Source organism: Sorex fumeus, unplaced genomic scaffold (genome assembly GCF_029834395.1).
Source record: "Sorex fumeus unplaced genomic scaffold, SorFum_2.1 ptg000029l, whole genome shotgun sequence".
Classification (NCBI taxonomy): domain Eukaryota; kingdom Metazoa; phylum Chordata; class Mammalia; order Eulipotyphla; family Soricidae; genus Sorex; species Sorex fumeus.
Genome location: NW_026606086.1, coordinates 2,108,291 through 2,133,896, shown reverse-complemented (window position 1 = coordinate 2,133,896; position 25,606 = coordinate 2,108,291). Strand labels below are relative to the sequence as shown.

Below are 25,606 nucleotides of genomic sequence, written 5' to 3'. Positions count from 1 at the left end.
TCCAGAAATACCGCTAGACCCCAGCCTGACGTCACTGTCTCAGGATGAACCCCACTGAGATATAATCTGCTGAAAATTCGGGTATGCAAGTTTTGTGACAGAAATCTCCAGGCTTCCTCAGGGTCGGGATGGGCTACCTCCCCCCAACCCCTGTACTTCCAGACCCATCCACATCCCAAAGCTGTCACCTGGCTAAAAGCTACTCCAGCCTTAACTGTCCTGATAAAAATACTAAATGCCCTGAACACACATGATGACCTCTTAGTACCTGTATTGCAAGCCATAATGCACAAAAGGAGGAGGGTGGAGGTGTGGGGGATGGGGGATGGTGGGAGGGAATGGGGGACACAGGTGGTGGGAAATGCACACTGGTGGAGATGGGTGCTGGATCATTGTCTGACTGAAACCCAGTCAATGCACAGCTTTGTGATGGTCTGTCTCACGGATATTCAATTAAAAAATTTTTTAAGTATTGTGGAGTTCATGCCTGCTTCAGTCAGCTAAGAATAACTAGCAGTACCTCTACATTAAAAAAAAATCAACAGAAGGGTGGGCAGAGGGATAATGCAGTAGGGAGGGCACTTGCTTGCAGGCAGCAAACCCAGGTTCGATCCCCAACACCATATGTGGTGTCGATCCCCCAGCCCTGTCAGAGGTGAGCCCTGACTCAGAGCCAGGAGCCAACCCTGAACTGCCACTGTGCCCCGCCCCCTCCCCTAAATCTGGTGGTGGAGGAACTGAACAGCAGAGAAGCAGGGAAGTGCTTGCCTTTGGACGCTCTGACGGGGGTCATCAGATCCCCACGACCACATCAAAGTTCCCCCCCAGGAATGAGCCTGGAGCACAAAGCCAGGAGTCAGCTTTGAGCACCCGTGGGTGTGACCCCAAACCAAAAAACAAAAGATTTAATGGTGGGAGGTAGACTATGGGGGTTAAGACACCAGCCTTTTTTTCTTTTTTGCTCTTTGGGTCACACCTGGTGATGCACAGGGGTTACTCCTGGCTCTGCACTCAGGAATTACTCCCGGCAGTGCTCAGGCAACCATATGGGATGCTGGGGATCGAACCTGGGTTGGCCACATGCAAGGCAAACACCCTCCCTGCTGTGCTATCCTCCGGCCCCAAGACACTGGCTTTTTTATGTGGCTGCTTTGGTTGATACTGGATTGAATCCCCGCACCCCTAGGAATTATTCTTGAGCACTGAGTTAGGAAAAGCTCCTAAACTGGGTGTAGTCCCCATCAGCCCCCCAAATAAAGAATCATCAGGGGTGGGGTCAGAGAGATGTCACTGGGCTGGATATCTGGCAACACAGGTTTTGCCCCAGCATTTGTGTGTGGGGGTCCCCGATGACTGCTGGAAGTGAGCCCTGAGCACAAAGCCAGGACTAGACCCCAGAAAAATGGCTGGATGTGCCCCCAAACCAAATTCCAACAGAGCAGATATAGGTGAGGGGGATCTGGCAACAGATGTGTTGAACTCCCGTCCCTCCATCCATCCCTCCATCCGTCCTTCCATCCGTCCCTCCATCCATCCCTCCATCCGTCCCTCCATCCGTCCCTCTATCCGTCCCTCCATCCCTCCATCGGTCCCTCCGTCCGTCCTTCCATCCATCCCTCCATCCATCCCTCCATCCGTCCCTTCATCCATCCTTCCATCCATCCTTCCATCCATTCTTCCATCTGTCCTTCCCTTCTTCCGCCAGCCAACCTGGCAGTACTCAGAATGGGCCCCTGGCTCTGCCCTAGGAACCTCTCCTGGAGGGCTCGGGGATCGTTTCAGGCACCAGGGACAGAACCCAGGTGGGCTGCCTGCAAGCTACCCTCCGCTGGATGGCCACGCCCACCTCCAGGCACGCTCCTTTTTCTCTTTCTGACTTGGGGGCTCCCGAGGCCACTGCTCAGGGCTAAGTCCTGTTCAGGGATCACTCCTGGCAGTGCTTGAGGGATCCTAGGGTGTAGGAGACTGAACCGTGGTACGCGACTATGAAAGTACGCAGGGTGCCTTTCCCGTCTCCGGACACCGTGTGTGTCTCTGTGCGGGGATCCGCCAGCCTCTGAGTGTGCAAGTCCAGCCCAACAGACCTGCAGAGTCATAGCCTCGGTACTCCAGCCGCTGCAGACCTCTGATGAGAGTCTCGAAGATCTCCTTCCTCGTGCGAGGAACCCTGTAGTTCATGTAAGCGAAGATTCCTGGGGAGAGAGGGGTTGGGAAACCCAGTGGGTGGAATGCTCTTCTAGGAGGGTGCTGAGACACTTTGGGGGCACAAGCAGCCCGGCAGGCTGGCCCCACCACCCCATTGCCTATCGCGCAGTAAGAGGACCCAAGGAAGCAGAATCTACCCCACCCCCACCCACCAGAGGACAAAGTGTCTGCGCAGCGGATGATGAAGCCAGTTCACGGGACAGGCTTTGCAGCTCTGTCTGTGCCCTTTTCCCAGGGATCTAGATGAGCAGCAAGAGGCAGTTTATGACAGGAAGACGCTCCCTGCACCCAGGGGCTCCCTGTTCAGGCCTTGTTCAGTGCAGGCAGGGCACTGCTGTGGAAGGAAGGGCGGGGAGGCGCAGGCTGGAAGCAGTTCTGTTTCTATGGGGTGGACACACCCAACAGTGCTCAAGATTCACTCCTGGCTCTAGCTCAGGCCTCAGGGCAGGGCTCGTTGGACCCTATGGGGTGGTCAGGGTGGAACCAGGGTTGGCCATGGTCAAGGTCAGCACCTTAAACCCTGGACACCTCTGAGCCCCCCGGACAGTCTGTTCTTTTTCTTCTGGTTTGGGGGCCACACCCAGCGGTTCCCAGGGCTGGCTCCTGGCTTTGTGCTCAGGGCTGACTCCTGGCTTGCTGGGACGCTATAGGGTGCTGGGGATCAAACCCAGGTCAGCTGCAAGGCAAACGCTGCCTGCTATACTGTCTCTCTGACCTCTGGTGGAAATTCTTGCTTCTTGCTTTCGAGGTTCATCCACGCTGTCCTAAAGGCGCAGGTCACTCCTGGGTTGCAGAGGTATGGCCAGAAGCCTCGGGAGCGAGGCAAGAGGCTGGACAGGCGTGGCTAGAGGCAGGGGTCGGGTGGGGGGCATATGCCCAGAGACTCCACAGGGGAAGCTGGGAGTCACAGGTATCAGTCTCCTGAAAGCAAGGGTGCAAACCGCCTTGCAGAAAGGAGAGCTGAGGTGGCAGGAGGGCTGCAGGGCAGGTCTCCGGGGAAAGGGATCCTCTCTCTCAGATCAGTGAATCCACGGGGGCCGCCCCGCCTCCAGAGCCCTGGGGATCTGAGGGTTAACAGGTCGCTGAGATGACAGGAACCCCTGCTCCAGAGTGGGCAAGGCGCTTCTATTTTTAGGCAAAGATTCCTGGAGAAAGGAGGGGCGGGAACCCAGTGGGTCAACTGTTCTGGGAGGGTGCTGAGTACGTCTGGGGGCTGGCCCCTCCCCCAACGCATGGGGCCCTTGTCATCTTAGGATTTTCCACCCGGAGCAGAGAACAGCGACACACACTAAATCCTACTCAGATACCTTTTGGGTGGGGGGAGGGGGGCAGCAAGGCTTCAAAGTGCCAACTTTTGGCAATTAAAAACAGCTGACTGGGGCTGGAGCGATAGTACAGCGGGGAGGGCGTTTGTCTTGCACGCAGCCGACCCGGGTTCGATTCCCAGCATTCCATATGGTTCTCCGAGCACTGCCAGGAGCAATTGCCTGGTGTGACCCAAAGAGGGAAAATAAAAACAAAACACGGCTGGCCCTTCTTTCTTTCTTCCGGGTGAGAGAACAATTCCTTTTGAAACAGAGCAGAGACGGCTTAATTGCTCTTGCCACCAAATTAATCTTTAGAGTTTTCTCTTATGATCCCGTGCTGGTGATGGTGGGGGTATTGTTAGAGCCACAGGACAGGAGGGGAGGCGTCTGCCTTGCAAGTGGCCAGCTGGGGTCCCACCAAACCCTCCCAGGAGTGACTCCTGAACACAGGGCCAGAGGAAGCCCTGCGTACCTTGAGGTGTAGCCAAAACTCACAAATGTGTGTGTGTATGTGTGTTTGTGTGTGTGAGTGTGTGTGTGTGTGTGCGCGCAAGTGCGGGCATGAGCGTTATTCTCCCTTTATAAGCAAAAGGTGCTAAATAGGCCAAAGATCTATTTAAAAGTGCTGTTCACAGAAACAGAAAACACAAAATGGGGCCTGAGAGCTAACGCAACAGCTATGGTGCTTGCTGTGCCGGGAGCTGACCTGGGTTCAATCCCCGATACCTCACATGCTACCCGGAGCCTGGCCAGGAAGGGATGGCGGGGCACAGAGCAGAGAGAAAGTCCTGAGCATTGCCAGGTGTGGCCCCAAAATAAAAACAATACACCAAAATAGCTCTTACTAGAGTTCACAGGACTTCCAGGGGGCTTTCAACTTGGGAACCCCCCATGAAAAAATAACCAGTCAGTGGAGGAAAAACAAGAGACTGGGCAATGCAGAAGGATGTGGGGAAGGGGAGGAGAGCTCATGAGAAATGGAGTCACCAGGAGCCCGGGTGGCAGGGTAGGGTGCACAGAGAGGCAGACCCAAAAGTCCACCAGAAAAACCAGCAACCTAGGGCCACTGATTCACCAGGAAATCATCAAATGTGGAAGGAAATCAACAAACGGGGGTGGGGGGAATCAACAAACCAGGAAATCATCAAACAGGGCAGGAGTGACTAAGGGGTGATATGCAAGGGGCTGGGGTGGAATCTGCTCAGCGACTGGGGCAGGGGTGAAAGGCAGTCCCCTCCCCCACCAAGCAACGGGTCCCCAGAGAGTCCAGCTCCTTTCCCCACCCCAGGCATCTGTCCTTGAACTGAGGTGTCACCCAGAGTGTCAGATAAGATGGAGGCTCCAGGTCTCTGGAAAGTCTGGGGATGGGGGAGGGGTGGGGGAGGGGGGAGTGGGCTCTCAAGCTCTCAAGGTGGATTTGAGTTTCTTGACAAGCTTCTTGACACTGTGTGTGTGTGTGTGTGTGTGTGTGTGTGTGTGTGTGTGTAGGGGGAGGAGAGAGAGAGAGAGAGAATGCCTGTGAAAGTGTCTCTGTGCAGGTGTCTAAATGCATGAGGGGCCAGAGAGACAGAATAGCAGATAGGGCGTTTGCCTTGCACATGGGTTTGTTCCCAGCATCCCATATGGTCCCCTGAGCACTGCCAGGAGTAATTCCTGAGTGTAGAGCCGGGAGTAACCTCTGAGCATCACTGTGCGTGGCCCAATAACAAACAAAAGTGTGTGTGTGTGAAATTACGTGACTGTGTATATGCATGTGCCAGAATATGTGTGAGGGGGGTGGGACCAGTGCATGCATGTGGGGATAAGAGGAAGCGAGCGACCTACATTTATAAACAGATGTGATGAATGACATACACATACATATAAGGTGAAGGGGGTGGCAGTCCTACAGATATACAAGATGCAGTGAGTGACACAGGCATGAAACGTGAGTGGCATATACATACAAGATGTGGTCAGTGACCAAATATGTAAGATGTGGTGATGTACACAGACATGTAAGATGCAGCGACACACACAGATGATGTGAGATATCACTATCACTATCACTATCACCCTATTGTTCTTCAATTTGCTCAAGCAGGCCCAGTAACATCTCCATTCATCCCTGTCATGTGCAAGTGTAGCCCAATGACATATTTGGGGGCTCCTTCAGGGTGAGGGGAATGAGGACTATTCCTCATATATTCACATATATATGTGAGATTATATATAAAATATTACACACATGTAAGACGTGGTAGCACATATAGGTAAGATGGGACATATAAATACAAGATGTGATGCATATGAAATGTGATGACACATGTAAGATATGACTAGTTACATACATACACGGTGTGCTGACATATCCGTATAAGATGGACACAAATATACATAAATGTGAGTGACACATACAAGATGTGGTGAATTACGCTTACATAGAAGGTGCGGTGACACATACAAAGAAGATGCAGTGAGTGACACAGACACAGAAGATGCGACGACACATCAATACATAGAGGATGCAGTGACACACAGAGATGCAGTGGGTGACACACATACATGTAAGAAGCAGTGAGGAGTGACACAGAGGATACAATGACACAGAGACATAGAAGATGCAGTGAGTGATGCACAGAAGATGCAGTGACAAATAGATGCATAAGAGATGCAATGAGTTACACATAGGAGATGCAATGAAACATAGACATACAACATGCAGTGAGTTACACATAGAGAATGCAATGACAAAGATACATATAACATGCAGTGAGTTACACATAGGAGATGCAATGACACACAGAGACACACAACATGCCGTGAGCAATACAGACACAGAAGATGCATCGACACATCGAAATATCTATACGATGTCGTGAGTAACACATGCATAAGAAATGCGGTGCCACAGACACATAGGAGACCCGGTGAACAACACACACATAAGACGGAGTGGGGGCGCACAAAGCAGAGGGCAGGGTTAACTCCTTGCTCCACTCTGGCTGTAGCCACGTCTGTAAGCGATGGGCTGTGCAAGGTCACTGCTGTCCATGGCTGTCCACAGCTGTCCATGGTCAACCATTACTTGAACATCTGGGACCCAAAATCACAGACTTTGGGGGTGCAAGCACCAAAGGGAGAGAGTACCCAACACCACAATGACCATCAGGGAATCTGCCAAGGTCATTTGCATGGCATGTGTGGTGGTGGGGGTGAACTCAGGGCCTCAACCCCAGTGCCTGCCCTGGACATGGTTATTAGGTGAGGGGGCTACTCAAGGGGACTCCATGCCTGGACCCCAGCCAGCTGGTGGTTCCATGTGAGAAAGGGGCCACCTGGCCCCTACAATCCTGGGGGTTTCCCAGAACACCCCGGACGGCTGCACCCAGTGATGCTCATGGATCTAACAGGGCTTGGTCGCCTATGAGGAAAGTGTCCCAAGGCCAGAGCAACAGCACAGTGTGGAGGCCTGTCCTGCCTGCAGGACTCCACCACCGCGGGATGTACCTCATGGAGACATTAATTTGTTGAAAATTCAGGTATGCGGGCTTTGTGACTGAAATCTCCAGGCTGTCTCAGTCAGGATGGGCTACCTTGCCCCACTCCCCTTATTCCTGGAAGCACCGGCATCACCCCCAGCAACCAACACCAGCGCCACCATGAAAACTCTCCTACCAGCCTCGCTACAGAGACCCACAGATAACTGCAAAGGCTGCTGTTGATCTTGGACCTTCTCGAGGCTGAGCAGATGGAGTAAACTGAAGGGTGGCGGGTCAGCCTGGTGCCCACCCAAGTAGAGCCCCCCCGCAGCCACTTGCTCCCACAATCTAAAAATCGCTGCCATGTGCCTGGCCAGACTACCATCTCAGGACGGACCTCACCAAGACACAGTCTGCTGAAAGTTCAGGCCTGCAAGTCTTGTGCCTGAAATCTCCAGGCTTCCACAGGGAACAGGTGGGCTCCCTCCCTCACCTCCCTGTACTTCTGGAAGCCTGCGCACTCACATCCACACCCTAAGCTACCAGATAAAAGAGCTACTCCAGCCTGACCTTCCTGATAAAAATACTGAACAAACTCGATGACCTCTCAGTACCTGTATTGTAAACCATAATGCACAAAAGGAGAGAGAGAAAGAAAAGTGCCTGCCACAGAGGCAGGCAGCGGAGGCGAGGGGAGGGAGGACAGAAGGGAGGGGGTTGTTTGGGGGGCTTGGGAGGGAAACAAGGGACACTGGTAGGAAATTACATTGTGAAGGATAGATATCAGATCACTGTATGACTGAAACCCAATCACACACAGTTTGGCAATGGTCTATCTCACGGCAGTCAATAAAAAATTTTAAAGGAAAGAAATCATTGATTGGGGGTCAGAGTGACAATACAGCAGGTAAGGCCCTTGCCTTGCATGCGACTGGCCTAACCCCACCACGAGCAATTCCCGAGCGCAGAGCCAGGCCCTAAACACAGCTGGGTGTGGCACAAAAACAAAAACTAAAGAAATCACTGATGGGGCCAGAGTGACAGTAAACGAAAGGCACTTGCCTGCACACGGCTGGCCCAGGTTCGATCCCTGGCACCCCACAGGGTTTCCCGAGCACCGCCAGGAGTGATCCCTGAGAGCTGAGTCGGGAACAAAGCCTGACATAGCTGGGTATGGCCCAAACAAAGAGAATAAAAAAAAAAATCACCGACGGGTGAGGTTCTGCATCTGGGCCTAGAAAAATAGATCCAGGGGTTCCCAACCCCCAGGACTGTGAGAAAAGAGTATCACTTGAAGACCCTCCATCTGTGGTAAGGTGGAGAACGGCCAGAGGAAGCAGGTCACCAAGAAAGACAAAGGTGATGCATTAGCCTGAGGGAGAGGTGCAGGGCTTGATGTTTGACTGGCACCACACGGGACCTTGGGAATCACCAGGTACAACCCCTGACGTCCCTGAACACTGCTGGGATGACCCAGCCACCCCAGTTCCACAGGACCTCAAAATACAGCATTTGAGGGCCCCGGCATTCAACCACCAACCAGGCTGAACAAGAAAACAGAATGGGAACTCTCCTACCCCACTCCCCCATTAAAAAGAGGCCTTGGATTTAATTCAAGGCAAGGATATTACCTTTGAGTAAAAAACAACAGATTCTCGAGTTCTCCAACGCCACATTTTCCCCTCCTTGTAGACTATTAAGTGCATAATTGAAGGACAGAGGTGACTTAAGTGTCTGTGGATATGGGACGGGGGAGGAGCCGGCCCTCTCCTTCCCCCGCCCCGATGGGACTCTGAGATGATATCCCCAAATTGCCCCCAGCTACTTATTAAGCTCCTACATGGCCAAGATCCAGACACACACACATGAATCTCGGAACCGAGCAGCTTGCTGCAGAGATCTCTCCAGAACCTAATTATTAAAATTTTAGAATTCCTAGAGCGGCCGCACGACATTATATGCTACCCATAACAAGCAATACAAAACAAACCGTCTAGCATTGCCTTTTCAGCAGGTTTGAGTGGTGATGGGACCGGTGTGGAAATATTGAAAGTAATCAAGTAGGGAGAGTATTGTGGGTATTGTCTCCATACAGGCAGGGGAAGGGTTGGAATGGGGATGAATACTGGGGATTTTGGTGGTGGAAAATGTGCACTGGTGAAGGGATGGGTGATTGATCATTGCATGACCGAAACTCAAATATGAAATCTTTGTAACTGTCACTGTCACTGCTGTCACTGTCCTCCCATTGTTCATCAATTTGCTTGAGTGGGCCCAGTAACATTCTGAGACTTGTTGTTACTGTGTTTGGCATATTGAATATGTTTGTAACTGTAAAAAAAAAGGAAAGAAAAGAAAAGAATCTGTGGGTAGGGCTGGAGAGGATACTAACAGTGGGGAGGGGATTGTCTTGCACACAGCCAACCTGGGAGGAATCCCAGATATTCTACAGGGTGATCTAGCACTGTCAGGGTGATTCCTGAGTGGAGAGCCAGGAGTAACCCCTGAGCATCGCTGGGTGTGGCCCCAAAACAAAACAAAATGGAAAGAATTTGTGGATAGGCTAGAGAAAAGATGAAGGTATTTGTTTGCCTGGGACGTGGCCAAGCCCAGTTCAATCCCCAACACTGCTAAGCCCCACTAGAGTGATCCCTGAACACAGGCTGAGGGGTGGCCCCAACTTTTCCTCTCAAAATAATTCATGGGGGGGCAGACCAATAGTAAGCATTACCATTGGCCTTGCACACGGCCGACCCAAGCTCCATCCCCGGCATCCCATATGGTCCCCCAGGCACCACGAGGAGTAATTCCTGAGGGTAGAGCCAATTCCTGAGCATCACCAGGTGGAACCCAAAAAGAAAATAAAAATCCTGGCGGGGAAGGGCATCCCTTTAGCGAATCCCCCTGGGTACCTTGCCATGCTCCCCCTCCTGCTAGCTTCCCCAGCCCTGGCACACCCTGTGACAGCTCAGAATGGATGCCTGTCTGTACTTACTTCTGCCCCGTTCTACACTCAGGGATCACTCCTGGGGGTGCCTGGGGGACCCCAATGGGGGGCTGGGATCCAATTTGGGTTGACTACATGCAAAGCAAGGGCCTTCCCTGCTGTCCACTTTCTCCAGGCCCTGGGACTGGATTGATAGCACAACAGGAAGGGCCTTGGCCTTGCACGCAGGTTCGATCCCCAGCATCCCAAGGGACTCCCAATCCCTGAGTGTTCAGCCAGCACCTGAGCATTGTCAGGTGTGACCCAAGAAGAAAAAAAAATGAAAGAAACAACAACAATCTCTCCAGCCCCAAATTTATTGGGGATGGTGGATCTGAGTTTGGGGGCACACTTGGCCGTGTTCAGGCCTCACTCCTGGCTCTGTGCTCAGGGACATAAATCACATTGACTGTGAACCAGAGTCAGCTGCATGCAAGATCTCACACTCTGTTTTTTCTTCGGCCCTCCATTTATTTTTTCTTTTCTTTTTTTTTTTTCTATTTTGTTCTGTTTGGGGGCCATACCTAGCAGTGCTCAGGGGCTATTCCTGACTCTACACTCAGGAATAGCTCCTGGCAGGTCTCATGAGACCATACAGTGTGCACAGGGCTACGGCTAACCCCTGGGCATTGTGTAGTGTGACCCCAAAAACCTAAAAACAAACAAAACAAAACAAATCTAGAAGTCGTATTTACACAGGAAGTGGGACTCCACTTAGTGTTAGTGTTAGCAATAGTGTTCTATCGCAAGTGCTGTGTTCAGGGTTGAGCCGCAATGCAGCAGGTGGGTCAGCTGACCCGGGCTCAACCCCGGCACATGGTCCCCTGAGCACGGCCAAGAGCATCTCTTCAGTGCAGAGTGAGGAGTAACCTCTGAGCACTTCCGGCTGTGACCCCCTCAAGACAAACAAAACCAACAACAGAGCACTGGGCTGCAGCAGGGGCTCCTGGGAAGGCCCAGCCCAGCCCACCACATCTGTCCTCCTCAGAGCTGGAGCCCAGTAAGCAGCAGAGCCCGGCCCAGGCTGTGCAACACCCCAAGGTCCACAGGCTCCCGGAACGAGGAGGGTCCCGCCCAGCAGGAATTCCACTTGACCCCTGACATCTGCCTCCAAGTGGTCAGGTCAGCTGGACCAAAGCTGAGCCTGGAAGGGAAGGCCTGGCTTGCTGAGCCAGGGGATATCGGTCTGCAAACAGTCCAGCCTGGGTTCAATCCCCGCCCTGTGGAAGCCCAGTTCTCCCGTCCTTCGGGCCGGAACACGGGCGCTTCTCAGAAGTGGAAGATGCAGTTCTGAGAAGGGCGGCCCGGAGCATGGGGCAGAGGAGAATGACCAGGGAATCAGAGAACAACGCAGCTGAGACAGCCGGGGCAGGAGCCTGACGCAGGGGCCGGTGGGGAACCAGGGAGGGGCTCAGCTGCCCTGCGGGGCCTGGATTGGTCCCCAGAAGCTCTGTAGCCACTGGATTTAGGCCAAAGCTGCCACCTTCGCCCTATCTCTTCTTGAATGTTTAGGCTTTTTATTATTATTCATTTTGGTTTGGGGGCACATGGGGGGTACTCAGGGCTTACTCCTGGCTCAGGGATCACACACACACACACACACACACACACATACACACACATGTGGGGGGGTGGAGTACTTAGGGCTAACTCCTGGCTCAGGAATCACACACACACACACACACACACACACACACACACACACACACACATACACACACTCTATCTGGTTTGGGGGCACATGAGGGGTACTCAGGTCTTACTCCTGGCTCAGGGTTATCTCACACACACACACATACACACACACGCACACACACACACCCTATCTAGTGGGGGGGGCACATGGGGGGTGCTCAGGGCTTACTCCTGGCTCAGGAATCACACACACACACACCAGTGGGGGGGGGGGGGCTCAGGACTTACTCCTGGCTCAGGGATCTCACACACACACACACACATATACACACACATGGGGGGGGGGGAGTACTCAGGGCTTACTCCTGGCTCAGGGATCACACACACATACACACATACACACACATGGGGGTGTGGAGTACTCAGGGCTTACTCCTGGCTCAGGGATATCACACACACACACATACACACATACACACACATGGGGGTGTGGAGTACTCAGGGCTTACTCCTGGCTCAGGGATCACACACACACGGGGCAGGGGGGGGTGAGGGGTACTCAGGACTTAACTCCTGGCTCAGGGATCACATACACGCACACACGCGCGCGCGCACACACACACACACACACACACACACACACACACACACACACACCTACTGTGGGGGCTGGGGTGGTCTGGCCGGTGTCAGATGACTGCCGGGCAAGCGCCTTGCCCACTCCCCTATTTCTCTGGCCCAGGGTTCGGACTTTTAAAAACCACCCGTGCATTTGGGGGGCGGGAGGACCCCAAACAAAGCTGGCTGGGGTCCTTGGCCCCTCCTGGGTTGCTTGGTTTTATTTTCCTCTTTAAAAAAAATACAACTTTTCAGGAGCTCCTGCCGGGAACAAGGCGACCGCCACGGGGCCCAACCCAGCCGGGCTGAGCCGGAACAGCTCCAAGGGGAGCCGCCCGGCCCAGGTTCTGGGGGCCGAAGCTGGTCCCTGAGCCCTGCTTGGGGGGAGAGTGGGAAGGGGCGGGGTACGGGGGGGGGCGGTGCGCACAGCGGCCTTCGTCTGGCAGGCCAGAGGGAGGCGAGGGGAGGGGAGGGGTCCTGGCAGTGCCGCGCCCGGCCGCGCGGGGGCGCCCACGGCCGAGGGGCTCCGGGGCCACCCGGGGTCTCGCGGCCACGTCCCCTGCGCCCCCTCATCCCAGACAGAGCGACCACAGGGTGACCCGCTGGGAGCGGGGGGGGAACACGAGAGGGGTACCCGGGACGGCGGGAGAACTCGCTCTGCCCCGTCCGTATGACATCAGCCCCCGGCCTACCCCGATCCCCGACCCCCGGACCCCTCCGACCCGCCGGCCGCGCGGGGGACGCAGGGTCGCCTCGCGGGGGGCGGGGGGCGCAGGGTCGCCGCGCGGGGGGCGCGTGCTCGAGGCGGCACGTCCCCCGGGGTGTGAGGGCGCCGCTCTCCCCTCCAGGGTCCGACACCGGTACGGACCTGAGCCCCCTCCCCACGTCCGCAAGCCCAGGGGTCGCGCCCCCCACCCTTCCCCATGCACAGCCCGCCCGGGGTCGGGGGTCGGGGCGGGAGGGAGGCGGCCGGCGCCGACTCTGGACGCCCCGAGTCGGGGTCCGGCCCGACGAGCGCCCGGGGGTCGCGAGCGCCGGACTCGAAACCCGGGAGAGCGCAGCGCGCGGACCCCCCCACTTACCGCACATCGCGGACGTGCCCGCTGACCGTCCACCCGAGCAGCGGCGTGAGCTGACCCAGCCACCCCGGGCCCTTATAGCCGGAGCGCCGCCCCGGGGCGGGTCCGGGGCGGGGCCAGGGTCTCGGGGGGCGGGGACTTCTCCGACCTGCGGCTCCCCATTGGCCGTCGATTGTCGTGGCAACCGGTGGGTGGGGCTCCTGCCGCGGGCGCGCTCCTGCCAGCTCCCCATTGGTCCGCCGTTGCCGTGGCAACCGATGGGCGGGGTTGGTGCCGCGTGCGCGGGGCGTTTCTAGGCTCGGAGTACACCGGGCGTGGGGGTGTCGGGATCGGGTGGACTTGGGTGTGGCCACTCCAGATGACCTCGAGGTCGCGAGCCCGTACTCAGATCTGAGTGGGCGCGAGACCCGGAGCCTGAGTCACAGTGTTCCAGACTGCCTAAGGGGCGTGACCCCGGGGGGCTGGAGCGGGGGCTCCCATGCACGGAGTCCAGTGCGTCCCTCAGGACCCCGGTGGGAGCAGGACACCGTGATCCTTCTTAGTATTTTGACTTCGGGGCCACACCCGGCAGTGCTCAGGGCTTACTCCTGGCCTTGCACTTGGGGATCACTCTTGGCAGCCTGGGAGGCCATATGTGGTGCCAGTAATTGACCCCTGTTCGGCCAACAGGCCTCTCTGTGCTCTCTCCCTGGCCCCATATTATCATCATTATTACTAGTCTGGAGACTGACTGCACCCCAGGGGTGCTGAAGCGCCATGCTGACAACCACTGATGGATGGCACTGGCCTTGTAGCCCTGGAAGCCTCTCCCCGACCTGCACTGGGCCTTTAACCCTTGTCCTTTGTGTGATCTTCCTACCCCCCTGGACTGGTCAACTGAAGAGAAAACCCAGGCCAGAACTAAGACAGGATGGGGGCAGTGGGGGCCAAGGGTGGCTAGACTGGAACCCAAGATTGAGTGTAGAACCAGAACTCAGAGGCAGGGTTCCCTGGGAGGGATCCTGAGATTCCCCCCAAAGCTGCTCCCTTTCTAGAGAAGCATGGGACCACCTCTCGAACTCGCCGCTGGGCTGTGCAGGCGAACCAGGCCCCCTCCCACAGCCCCCCAACGAGTCCCCCCCCCCCCCCACACACACACACTGGTACATCCTGGAGCCCAAATGCAGATAGGTGGTGACTCACCCAATCCTGGCCAACATGCAAGCTAACCCTCACCCCATCGACATGCTGGGCAGACCCTGGTCTCTGAGGCAGGTCATTGCTGACCTCCCGTTTGTGTATTTTGAAGCCATCTGCTGTTTTCTATTTTACTTGGGGGGGAGGATATTTCCTGAAATGCTAAACGGAGCTTACTCAGTGGTATTGGAGAAAAACAAAACAAAACATAACATTTCTTCTGATGCTATCTTGGTTTCCACAAGACTCTCAGGGTCGGGGGCAGGGGCCAGAGATGTGGCTAGTGCTCACTCAGGGAAACTGAAGTCCAGCTAGGAAGGAGTTTGGGAGAGTCAGCCAGTACGTGAGATAGCATGGCGGGGTGGTGAGCTACTGTCACCCAGCCCTCCCATCTATCATAGCAGGTTCCTTCCTTCTCTCCCTCCCTCCCTTCCTTCCTCCTTTCCAAGTGGCAACATGATATGTATTTCCCCACCACACTAGGGAAGCAGTAATACCTGAGAAGGACCCAGCCCTGGTCCTTCTGACCCTGAAAAGGTGTTTGGAGGCAGCCTGAAACTCAGAAAAATTGGGAGAATTTCAGATAATACAGGAAAAGGGGAAGAAGGATTCCCTGTGGACGGATGGGAGGGGCTAGCTATCCCCAAGGTGACAGCCGAAAGGAAAAAAAACCGGAAAGAAATGGTACAGATGTTGAGTTTGGATGAACGGGCTGGAGTGAGTGGCATGCCAGCGCCACATAGAGTTTTCTGAGCCCTGCGAGAAGCTGCCTGTGCACACAGAGGACACCAGCAGGGGTGCTCCAGAGCACAAAGCCAGAAATAGCCCTTAAATACCACCAGGGACTCCTGAGCACAGAGCCAGTAACAGCTTCTGAACACTACCAAGGATTGCTCATGAGCTCGGAGGAGCACTGGAGGAGGCGCTGCAGAGGCAGAGCAGAGCCGGGACAGCCACTGAGCACCACTGGGGGTCCCTCCTGAGTACAGAACCAAGCGCACCTCCAGGCTTAACACTGAAGTGTGCAGAAGCTGCTGCTCTGCTCCCCGCTATGTTTGAGGCACTAGGAAATGACTCCTATTGCTTGTAACCAAGAAGAGTTCATTTCCCGTGGGGGGATTCACACACAGTGCTTGGAGGTTATGAGGGCCACTCTCTGCAACTGGGTCAGTGGTTCGGTGAGAGCCCTTAGAGCTGGGGTTCTTCCGGGCCTGAGGTTCCAAGGAATTAACCTCCCCATCAGTGGTATTGGGGGGGGACCCAAGATGGTACCCAGAGGTGCACCGAGTTTATGAGGTACTGGGAATCAATCCCACATCAGGCGCATGCAAGATGTGCACCTTCTCCCCACGACCATCCCCTTGGCCCCACCACGTGGATGCTAAACTCCCGCAATGTGCTGAGGGAGGGATTTGAGCAAGCACTGAAGGAAGAAATGATGAGGAGAGAGTTCAAAGGTTGAGACTCTGGCCTGGCCTGAGAATGTGGCTACATTGTTCAAATCCCAGCACCAGGCAGGAGAGATAGAACAGCAGGGAGGGTGCTTGCCTCGCACACACCCAATTCAGGTTCGATCCCAGCACACCATACATTCCCTCAGACCCTGCCAGGAGTGACCCTTGAGCACAGAGCCAGGAGTCAGCTCTAAGCACCACTGGGTGTGGCCCCAAGTCAACGCCCCCTGGCCAAAATGCGAATACTCCATATGATCCAATTATCTGCTAAGAATTTATTTGAAGATTATTTTAAAAATACAAATTCACAGAGACATCTCTGCCCGTTGCTTATTGTAGCATTCTTGATGGGAACTGGGATCTGGCAGTAACTGGAGTACCCGTGGGAGGTAAGATAGGTAAAGAAGGTGTGGTTAGGGGCCAGAGAGACACGACAGTGGGGAGGGCACTTGCCTTGCTTGTGGCTGACCCAGGTTTGGTCCCCGGCATCCTTTATGGTTCCTCTTGCCCTGTCAGGAGGAATTCCTGAGAACAGAGCCTGGAATTACCCCTGGAAACCTTTGGGTGTGCCATCTCCCCAAAACCCCCGAATATGTGGTCAACATACACAGTGAAATACTACTCAGCTAAGTGAATGATTAGATTTTGCCATTTACAACAATACAGATCGACCCAGATGCAAATGCACATGTTGAAATCAGCCTTGTAGAGAAATATAATGATGTTTGACATCTGTAGGGGCTGGAGAGAGCCCAGAGGGCAGGATGCTGGCCTTGCCTACAGCCAACCTGGTTCAATCCCCAGCACCCTATAGGGGCCCCCAAACCTAGACAGAAGTAATCCCTTGGCTCAGAGCCAGGAGTAAAACTTGAGAATTGCTGGGTGTGACTCTAAATCAAACCCAAAAATCAATACTACCAGGTGTGGCCCTGACCATTGCTGCTATGGCAACCCCAAATGCCCACCGAACAAACAGAGAGCTAGATTAATGAGCTGGTTCACAGGCTTTGTAGACAGAATTCCCGAGATCACCCCTCTGTGCTGCGTGATTGTACAAGTTTTAAACTTGGAGTAGCCCCTGAGTACTGCCAGAGTGAGATAAAACTAGAGGGGAAAATGTCAGAAAAAAATCCAAATAAAGAAAATAGTGTAGGGACTAGAGCAAGAGTGCAGAGGGTAGGGTGTTTGTCTTGTATGCAGCCAACCCAGGTTTGATCCCTGGCACCACATATAATGCCCTGAATACTGTAGGAATGATTCCTGAGTGCAGAAGCAGGAGTAACCTCTGAGCATTTTCGGGTGTGACCCAAAAAGACACACACATACACAAACACACACACACACAGGGCTAAAATGGGAGATTCTACATAGGTGTTCTCTGTAAGGCCATCAAGATAACATGCCTAACTTTAGAGGGGGCATTTGGGCACCCGCGGCTCTCTCTGTCTCCCGGAATTGAGCCCTGATTAGTCAGCAGGGAGTTTTCTGGTCAGTCCCAGTGATGTTGTCTTTGGTCATCTTCCCTCCTAGTTGTGAGCTCATCTGTCAAAATGAGCCCGTTCTGCACCAGGACATTACTTAACTCTGGAATCATTTGCTCCTCCTTATCTTGTCTTCTTTATACACACACCGGGATCACTGCGTCTGCACATGCACAAATAAAGCGGATTTCATCTTTCATGCACTGTAACACTGTCCTCCCGGTGTTCATGGATTTGCTCGAGCAGGCACCAGTAATGTCTCCATTGAAGTTAAGCTCATCCTTCATATTTCAGATAAACCCAGGTGACCTGGGAAGACAGTCCACAGGGCTGAAACACACGTTTGCCACCCAGGAGTCCGAGTTCCCTTCCCGGCACCACCTGCTTCCTGAGCACTGCCAGGAATGACTCCAGAGCACAGGGCAGGGAGAGGCCTGAGAGCTTGGAGTTTTTTATTTCACAGATTTGGTAGTGCAAGAGTGAGATCCAATGGGAACTCCTTTTCTTTTTTTTTTCTTTTTTTTTTTTTTGCATCACACCCAGCAATGACACTCAGGAGTTACTCCTGGCAGTGCTCAGGGGACCATATGGTATTCTAGGGATCAGACATGGGTTGGCTGCGTGCAAGGCAAATGCCCTCCCCACCGTGCTATTGCTCTAGCCCCCCAGTGGAAGCTTCCAATAGCATGTGAAAACAAGAAGAAATGGAGGGGTGGTGCCCTTGAATCCCAACTATTTTGTTTTATTCTTTGAGTCACACCTAGTGCTGCTCAAGGCTTAGATTTGTCTCTATACTCAGGGATCCTGGCAGTGCTCAGAGGACCATCTGGGTGCCAGGGATCACACCGGGGCTGGCTGCATAAAAATCACCTCAGCTGTTGTACTATTGTTCTGGCTCCAAACCCCCCCTTTTAGGAGGGGCTCACGAACAGTGCTGAGGAGATGCAGATAACCAAGCAGTCTGTGACTCAGTTCCAGGATCCACAGGTGCGAGGTTTCTCAGGAACCACCAGGGCTATGCTGGCCGTGCTCAGGGAATCCCCCATGCCACACTCCCAAATCCCAAATCCCACATCCCAGATGGTCCCCCCGAACCAGGGTTCCATCCCCAGCACCCTGTAGGACTGCTTGGGTACTGCCAAGAGTGATCCCGAGTGCAGAGCCAGGAGTGATCCCTGAGGGTCACCAGGTGTGCCACACTCCTTACACCCCTCCCTTCCCCCAAAAAATATCCCTGGATCTCTCTCCAGCCATTGCAGGGATCACCACTACAAACTAGGAGAGCCAGGACCTTCAACCCTGTCCTACAGAATCAGTCACTGAAATGAAACAGGGGCTGGAGCAATAATGCAATTGCCCCGGCCCTTCCTTAGAAATATTCTTTCCCCACTTCCTTCTGTTGCAGGAGGGAAATTGGAACCATATGCGACAATGCTCAGGGCTAACTCCTGGCTCTGTGCTCAGAGATCCCTTCTGGCACGGTTCAGGGGACCCCATGCAGTGTCAGGGGTCCAACTGCGATGAGCCATGTGTGAGGAATGTGCCTTGATCCTTCTTCTACTTTTCCAGGAGCAATAGCACAGCGGTAGGGCGTTCGCCTTGCACGCGGCCAACATGGCCGACCCGAGTTCGATTCCTCCGCCCCTCTCGGAGAGCCCAGCAAGCTACCGAGAGTATTCGATATGCCGGACACAGTAACAACAAAGTCTCCAATGGAGACGTTACTGGGCCCGCTTGAGCAAATCGACGATCAACGGGAGGGCCTGTACCTTTTTACCTTTACTTTTATTTTAGGGGCGGGGGCGGGTTTCCTAAGCAATACAGACCGTTGCCAGTGACTCTCAGCCAGCTAGGCTGGACAGTTCATACAAGGGGACTGCCAGGCCACAAGGTCACACCCAGTCTGCTTGGAGGTGGGGAAGCCCTAGGGTTCCACCTGACGGTCAGTGCTCAGGGGGCCATGGGGTACCTGGGATCAAACTCAGTGCCTTGTATATGCCAGGCATAAGTCCCTGACAATCCCCCTTGTAGTAACCTAGAATGACGGCTTCTTTCATGACAACTCAGAGGCTTCCTCCCTAAGAGGAAGACAATCCTTGAGCGCCGACATCTGGGTGTATTGGGGCTACAGGGAATTAATTTGCTGATTTGATCTTCCAATTCAGAATGGAAAATGACAGGAAACCAGAGAGGGTGAGGGCCATTTGTGGGACCTTGAGGAGCTTGGGGAACCTGTGGACACTTGGCTTCCTCCTCCAGGGCCCACACGGATGGAACTGGGGGCCTGATGTTGCCAGGAGGCAGGACTTGAATGTGGGGGAGCCCTCGGGGTACGGATTTGCTGTGGGACAGGGCTGGGGGCTGATGGGGAGAGAAAGCTCATGGGTCCAAAGCTGCTGGTGACCAGAGTTCTAGGGCTGCTTCTTGCTCACCTACAAGCCCCTGGCGTTTCCTGGCACGTCAGTTTGTCCATCTGTTCCATGGGGCTAAGCAACTCACCTCTAAGACGGGCCAGCTGTGGCCTCAGGCCTGACATGCAAGACAAACGGATGTAGAGCCGGCAGAGTGGAGCTGGGGCCGGGCCCAACACGGGGTGGCGGGGGGGCAGAGTCACGGCCACGGAGAGGCTGAACCGCCCTGCTGATCACGAAGTTATTTTCCCCTCCAGATATGGCCCGACGGGAGTGTAAACTCAGGGCGTTCGCTAAGATGGGGTGTTTGGCCAGACAGCATCTGCCTCGCCCGTCCCTTCTGAAAGCCTCCCGGGACCCTCAGCCACCATGTGTCATCTGAAGCACATGAGCTGTTTGTGCCACTGGTTGGGGTGTGTGAGTGAGTCACCCCACAGCCACCTTCTGGAATGATCCACGGGGGATGAGCAGGAGGAGAAGGAGCTGGAGCGGTTTCACACAGAGTCATGCAGTTATTGGGCGCTTTGGGAAGGGGCTTCAAGAACCCCAAAGGTACAGAGCGATAGTACAGTGGGTAGGGAGTTTGCATTGTATGCGACTGACCCATGTTTGATCCCCAGCGTCCCATATGGTACCACCAGCACCACCAGGAGTGATTTTGAATGCAGAGCCAGGAGTAACCTCTGAGCAACACTGAGTATGGCCCCCAAACAAAGCAAACTTAGAGAGATGAGAGCTACAGATGCATAGAAATGAAGACACAACAGAATATCAAATGAAACCAGATAGATGCAGAGAGATAGTATAGCTAATAGGACTCTTGCCTTGCACACAGCCAACCTGGGATCAATACTTAGCATTCTATATGGTTCCCCAAGCACCACCAGGAGTGATTGCTGGGTGCAGAGCCTGGAGTAATCCCTGAGCATTGCCAGTTGTGGCCCCCAAACAAAAATACTGTCTGTAGCACTGTTCTCCCACTGTTCATCAATTTGCTGGAGCGGGCACCAGTAACCTCTCCATTCTGAGACTTGTTGCTACTGTTTTTGGCATATCGAATATGCCATGGGGAGCTTGCCCGGCTCTGCCATGCGGGCGGGATACTCTTGGTAGCTTGCTGGGCTCTCCAAGAGGGACAGAGTAATTGAACCTGGATCGACTACGTGCAAGGCAAACGCCCTACCCGCTGTGCTATCGCTCCAGCCCAAACAAAAATACAAACAACAAAAAAGATCTCTTGAAGGTCTGACATAACACTGCAGGTGGGTGATATTCCTGGGGGGTGGGGTCCCCCAACCTGCCCCTGGATCATGTTGGTGCAGGAGGGTTTTAGGACTGAATTCTGAGAAGCGGGGTGTGTCTCTGTTCAGTGTTTGTGTGTGTGTGTGTGTGTGTGTGTGTGTGTATGTATTTCACATATGTGTATTTGGGAGGTGACCGCGCGCATGTGTGTCTCTGTGTGGGGTGTGTATGTAGCTGCCCAGGGACTCAGGAGGAAATTAGAGGCCAGGGAATGGCGGGAAAGACTGCAGAGGCTACATCTCTTTCCAGGGAGCAGGGATAGGGCCCCAAGGAGCCACTTGTCCCCTCTTTGAGATCCCTCAGTCAGGATGACATGACATCACTCTTACTTCCTGCTAAAAGATTTCACTTGGGAATAAAGAAAGAGACAGAGAGAGGGATCAAACACACCGGCCTGCACACTGCCAACCCAGCCTGCCTCCAGCCCCTCACAGTGCCCTCAAATTCCTCCGGGACTAAGTCCTGAACACTGTGCTGGGAGTCAGCCCTGAGCCAAATGCAAGTGGCCTTAAACCTACACACACACACACACACACACACACACACACACACACACACACAGATTACTTGAGCTAGGAGAGATAGGACAGTGGGGAAGGTGTTGGGATTTGGGGCCACCTCAGTGGTGCTCAGGGCTCAAGGGACAGTATGGGGTGCCTGGGTAATAACCCAGGTTGGCTGCCTACAAGGCAAGGCCCTCCCCACTGAACTATACTATCACTTCAGGCCCCTTTATGGGACTTCTGATGACTCCTGGGCATGGTATTGGAGCTCACTGGGGTTGTTGCTAGTACTCCCAGGGTCAAGGTCAGGGCCCTATTTTAAGTCAGGAGTTTGCGGTTGATGGTGGGGAACCTGTCCCCTGGCATCTGTGACAGGAAGTTTCTCCCTGCCCCCTGCCCACCTGCAGCTTCTGTCCCCTAGGGCTAGGCTGGGGTGCTATGCCCAAGAGCAAATGTTCTCTCCAAAAATCAGAATATTTTGTCTCTTTACCTTTTTAGTTATTTATTTGGCGTGGGGTGGGGGTGGGGGCAGGGGGACACACACACCCGGCAGTGTTCAGGGTTGACTCCTGGCTCTGTGCTCAGGGATCACTCCTGGTGAGGCTTAGGGGACCCTACGGGGTGCTGGGGATCAAACCTTGGTCAGCTGCATGCAATGCAAACACCCACCCACTACGTTCTCTCTGTAGCCCCACCAGCTTCTTACTTTTTTTTTTTTTGAGGGGGTGGAGAGACCACACCAGAAGTTGCTTAGGAACTAACTTCTCCTTCTGTGTTTTCTCAGTGGTACTGGGGGGGGGGGGGGGGGGACAGGTGGAGACAGGAACCAAGCCTGGACCTTACACATGCAAACCCTGTGTTCAGCTGACTGAACTCTCCCTGTCCCTCTTCCTCTCCCTCTCCCTCTGTCTCTCCCTCTGTCTCCCTCTCTCTCTCCCTCCCCTTCCTCTCTCTCTCTCCCTCCCTCTCTCTCCTCTCTCTCTCTCCCTCTCTCTCCTTTCTATCTCCCTCTCTCTCTCTCCCTTTGTCTCTCCTCTCTCTCCTCTATTTCCTCTCTCTCCCTCTCTCTCCTCTCTCTTTCTCTTCTTTCTCCTTCTCTCTCCCTCTCCCCCTCTGTCTGTCTCTCCCTGTGTCTGTGTCTGTGTCTGTGTCTGTCTCTCTCCCTCCTTTCTCTCTCTCTCTCTCTCTCTCTCTCACCCATCACTTTTCTTTTTCCTTTTTTAGGGGGGAGGGCATGTACCACACTGTCAGTTGAGCATCACCTGTGGGTCCCAGAGGGCCCCCCACACACCACCACATTTGCAGAGTGCAACCTCCTTGAATACGGAGCTTCTGAAGACACACTCCCTGCACCCCAGCCCCCCCGACCCTGCAACCTTCTTTGGAGGGCTCCAGCTCAGCAGGCAGTACACCACGGTAATAGTCCCCACCTGGCTTCTTCACTGCTATCAGCCAACCAGGGAGGAAACCTGATCTAGAGCATTCTAGAATGTCTAGAATATTCTGGAATCTAGAACATTCCAGGCCTGGATACAGTAGTTGCTCCACCAACAGGCAGCATATCAACAAATCAGCATGGGAGGCAGGGGTGATGAGTGCCTTGAGATCAGAGATCCCACTGACCCCCCAGCATGTGAATAGAGAGACCTGAACTGTGGCCCCCAGGACAACTAGTTGCTGCCGAGTCTAAATGTCCCCATCCTGAAGATCAAAGATTGTCACTGACAACTTTTTCTCAAGACCCCATACATCTTGCTACTCTTCCATTTTCCAATGATAGCACAGCAGATAAGATGCTTGCCTTGCACACGGATGACCCAGGATCAACCCCCCAGCACCCCAAGGGTCCCTGAGCCCACCAGGAGTGATCACTGAGCACAAAGCAAGGAGTCAGTTTTGAATATTTCTGGGTGTGGCCCAAAAACAAAATAAAACAAAACAAAATCTCAAGAAGATATTTTGAATCTGGGGCCGAAGTGATAGTACAGTGGGGAGGCCACTTGGCACACAACCGGCCTAAACTCAATCCTCAGCACCTCATGTTTCCCCAAGCCCACCAGAAGGATCCCTGAGCACAGAGCCAGGAGTAAACTCTGAGCACTGCCAGGTGGGACCTCACAAAATCCAACCAAACAAAAGGATATGTCCGAATTGGGGACCAGAGCAATAGCATGAGGGTGGGGGTGACATTTAATTGCCTTGCACACATCCAACCTAGGTCCCCGGCACCCCACAGGGTCCCCCAAGCCTGAGCACAGAGCCAGGTGGAAGACCTGAGCACTGCCGTACATGGCTCCCAATTCAAAGGAAGAGCAAGAAAATCGGAAGCAATGCACTGGGAACTTTCAGTGGGCCAACCTCAGGGGTGGGTACCTGCCCCATCGGTGTGAGGCCCTGAGTTCAGTCCCCAGCAACACCCAGCAGGACAAGTGCAGCTGACAGCTTGAGCACTACAGTAGAACACCCACCACCCACCCCCCACCCCCAGCCAGCCCACAGTAGCCCACTAACAAAGTAAAGGGAAAGAGGGAAATGAAAAAACACGCGGCCAAACCGGGTTCAATCCCCGGCATCCCATATGGTCCCCCAGTGATTCCTGAGTGCAGAACCAGGAGGAACCCCTGAGCCTTATCTCAGGCCAAGAGACCACCTTCTTCACAACCCCATCCCCCAATTCGAGAGCTGATGCCCTCACCCCGCCTGGTGTGGGAGCCCCTTCTGGCCCCTTCCCCTCCAGGCCCCCTACTTCGAAGGCCCTGAGGCCCGGGGGCGTGGCTGATCTCACTGTGGCTAATGACTTCCAGACAGGCCTGGGCGCTGACCCTGAGCGCTGGGCTGGGGACAGACAGGCCCCTGGGGAAGGCGAAGAAGCTGCTAGAAGGCTGTGACGCAGTTGGGGGAAAGGTCCAGATGTGTGTGTGTGGGGGGGGGGGGGGGTGCCTCTTCCTCACACCCACTACACCTCGCCATTTGCAAACTGGGGTTCCTCAGGAACCTTCCAGTCCCCCTGTGTCCCTTCTGCGAGAACTAGTCTGTGCCTGTCCTGGGGAGCCCACAGTCCTTGTCACTGCCCCGTCCCACCCTGTTTGCCTCCTACGATAGCGTATCTTGGCCCACAGCCCCCAAAGGCTACTTTGACCCTCCCAAACTGTTTTGTTTGTTTTTGTTTTGGGACTCATCCTGCCCAGCGATACTCAGGAGTTCCTCCTGATTCTGCACTCAGGGATCACTCCTTGCGGTGTTCTGGGGTCCTATGAGAGTCGGGGACCAAACCCCGGTTGACTGCGTGCAAGGCAAGCACTCCCACCGGACTAGTGTTCCGGTCTCGCATTCTGTTTTGTTTTTGCTCTTTGGGTCGTGCTGTATTCGAGACTGAGTCCTGGCTCTGTGCTCAGGGAGTCAACTCATAACTGGGCTCAGAGGACCCTGGGGGAAGCCGGAAGTGGAATATGCAATTACTGTGCCAGGGAAGTGCCCTAACCCCTGTGTCGTCTCTTAGGCCTGACCCCCGGGATTCTGAGGGGCTTCCAGGGCGACATTAACCTTTAGCCTTTCTTCTGTCCCCAAATGCCTTCCCATCCCCTGAGGCTAGTGGGAGAGAGAATGTGGGGGTGTCTGGAGCAAGGAAGGGACAGTGACTGTCCCTACTCATTCCTGGGAGATTGAACCCAGTTTTGATATTTTGCTTGTTTTTTGGGCCCCACCTGGTGCTGCTCAGAGTTGACTCCTGATTTTGTGCTCAGGAACCATATGGGATAACTGGGTTGGGTTGTGCAAGGCACACACCCGCCCTGCTCTGGTACTTTTGCTCTGCCCAAGCCCCTCTTTGAAGCACAGAGGAGGGTTTATGCCTCCCCAAGCCAAGCAAGAATGATATCTCATCACCAGGAAGGCGCTGTGAAGGCAATTTCACTGAGTCGGCAATGGGAATGAGGGAATGGTTTGTTAAAATTTCTTTTTTCTTCTTTTTTTCTTTTGCTTTTTGGGT

The 25,606-nt window shown here is 54.2% G+C and overlaps 1 protein-coding gene across 1 annotated transcript in view; it reads right to left on the bottom strand.

Annotated features, from left to right (window-relative positions):
• The window catches only part of GFPT2 (glutamine-fructose-6-phosphate transaminase 2), a 39,270-nt gene extending 25,902 nt beyond the window's left edge, over positions 1-13,368 (bottom strand). Inside the window, exons 1-2 of the mRNA XM_056115572.1 lie at positions 13,295-13,368; positions 2,085-2,192 (exon numbers count right to left, since the gene is read on the bottom strand). Of these exons, the coding sequence (XP_055971547.1) occupies positions 2,085-2,192; positions 13,295-13,301 (115 nt within the window). The 5' untranslated portion in view covers positions 13,302-13,368. The remainder of the gene's footprint in view (positions 1-2,084; positions 2,193-13,294) is intronic.
• Positions 13,369-25,606: the final 12,238 nt, after the last annotated feature.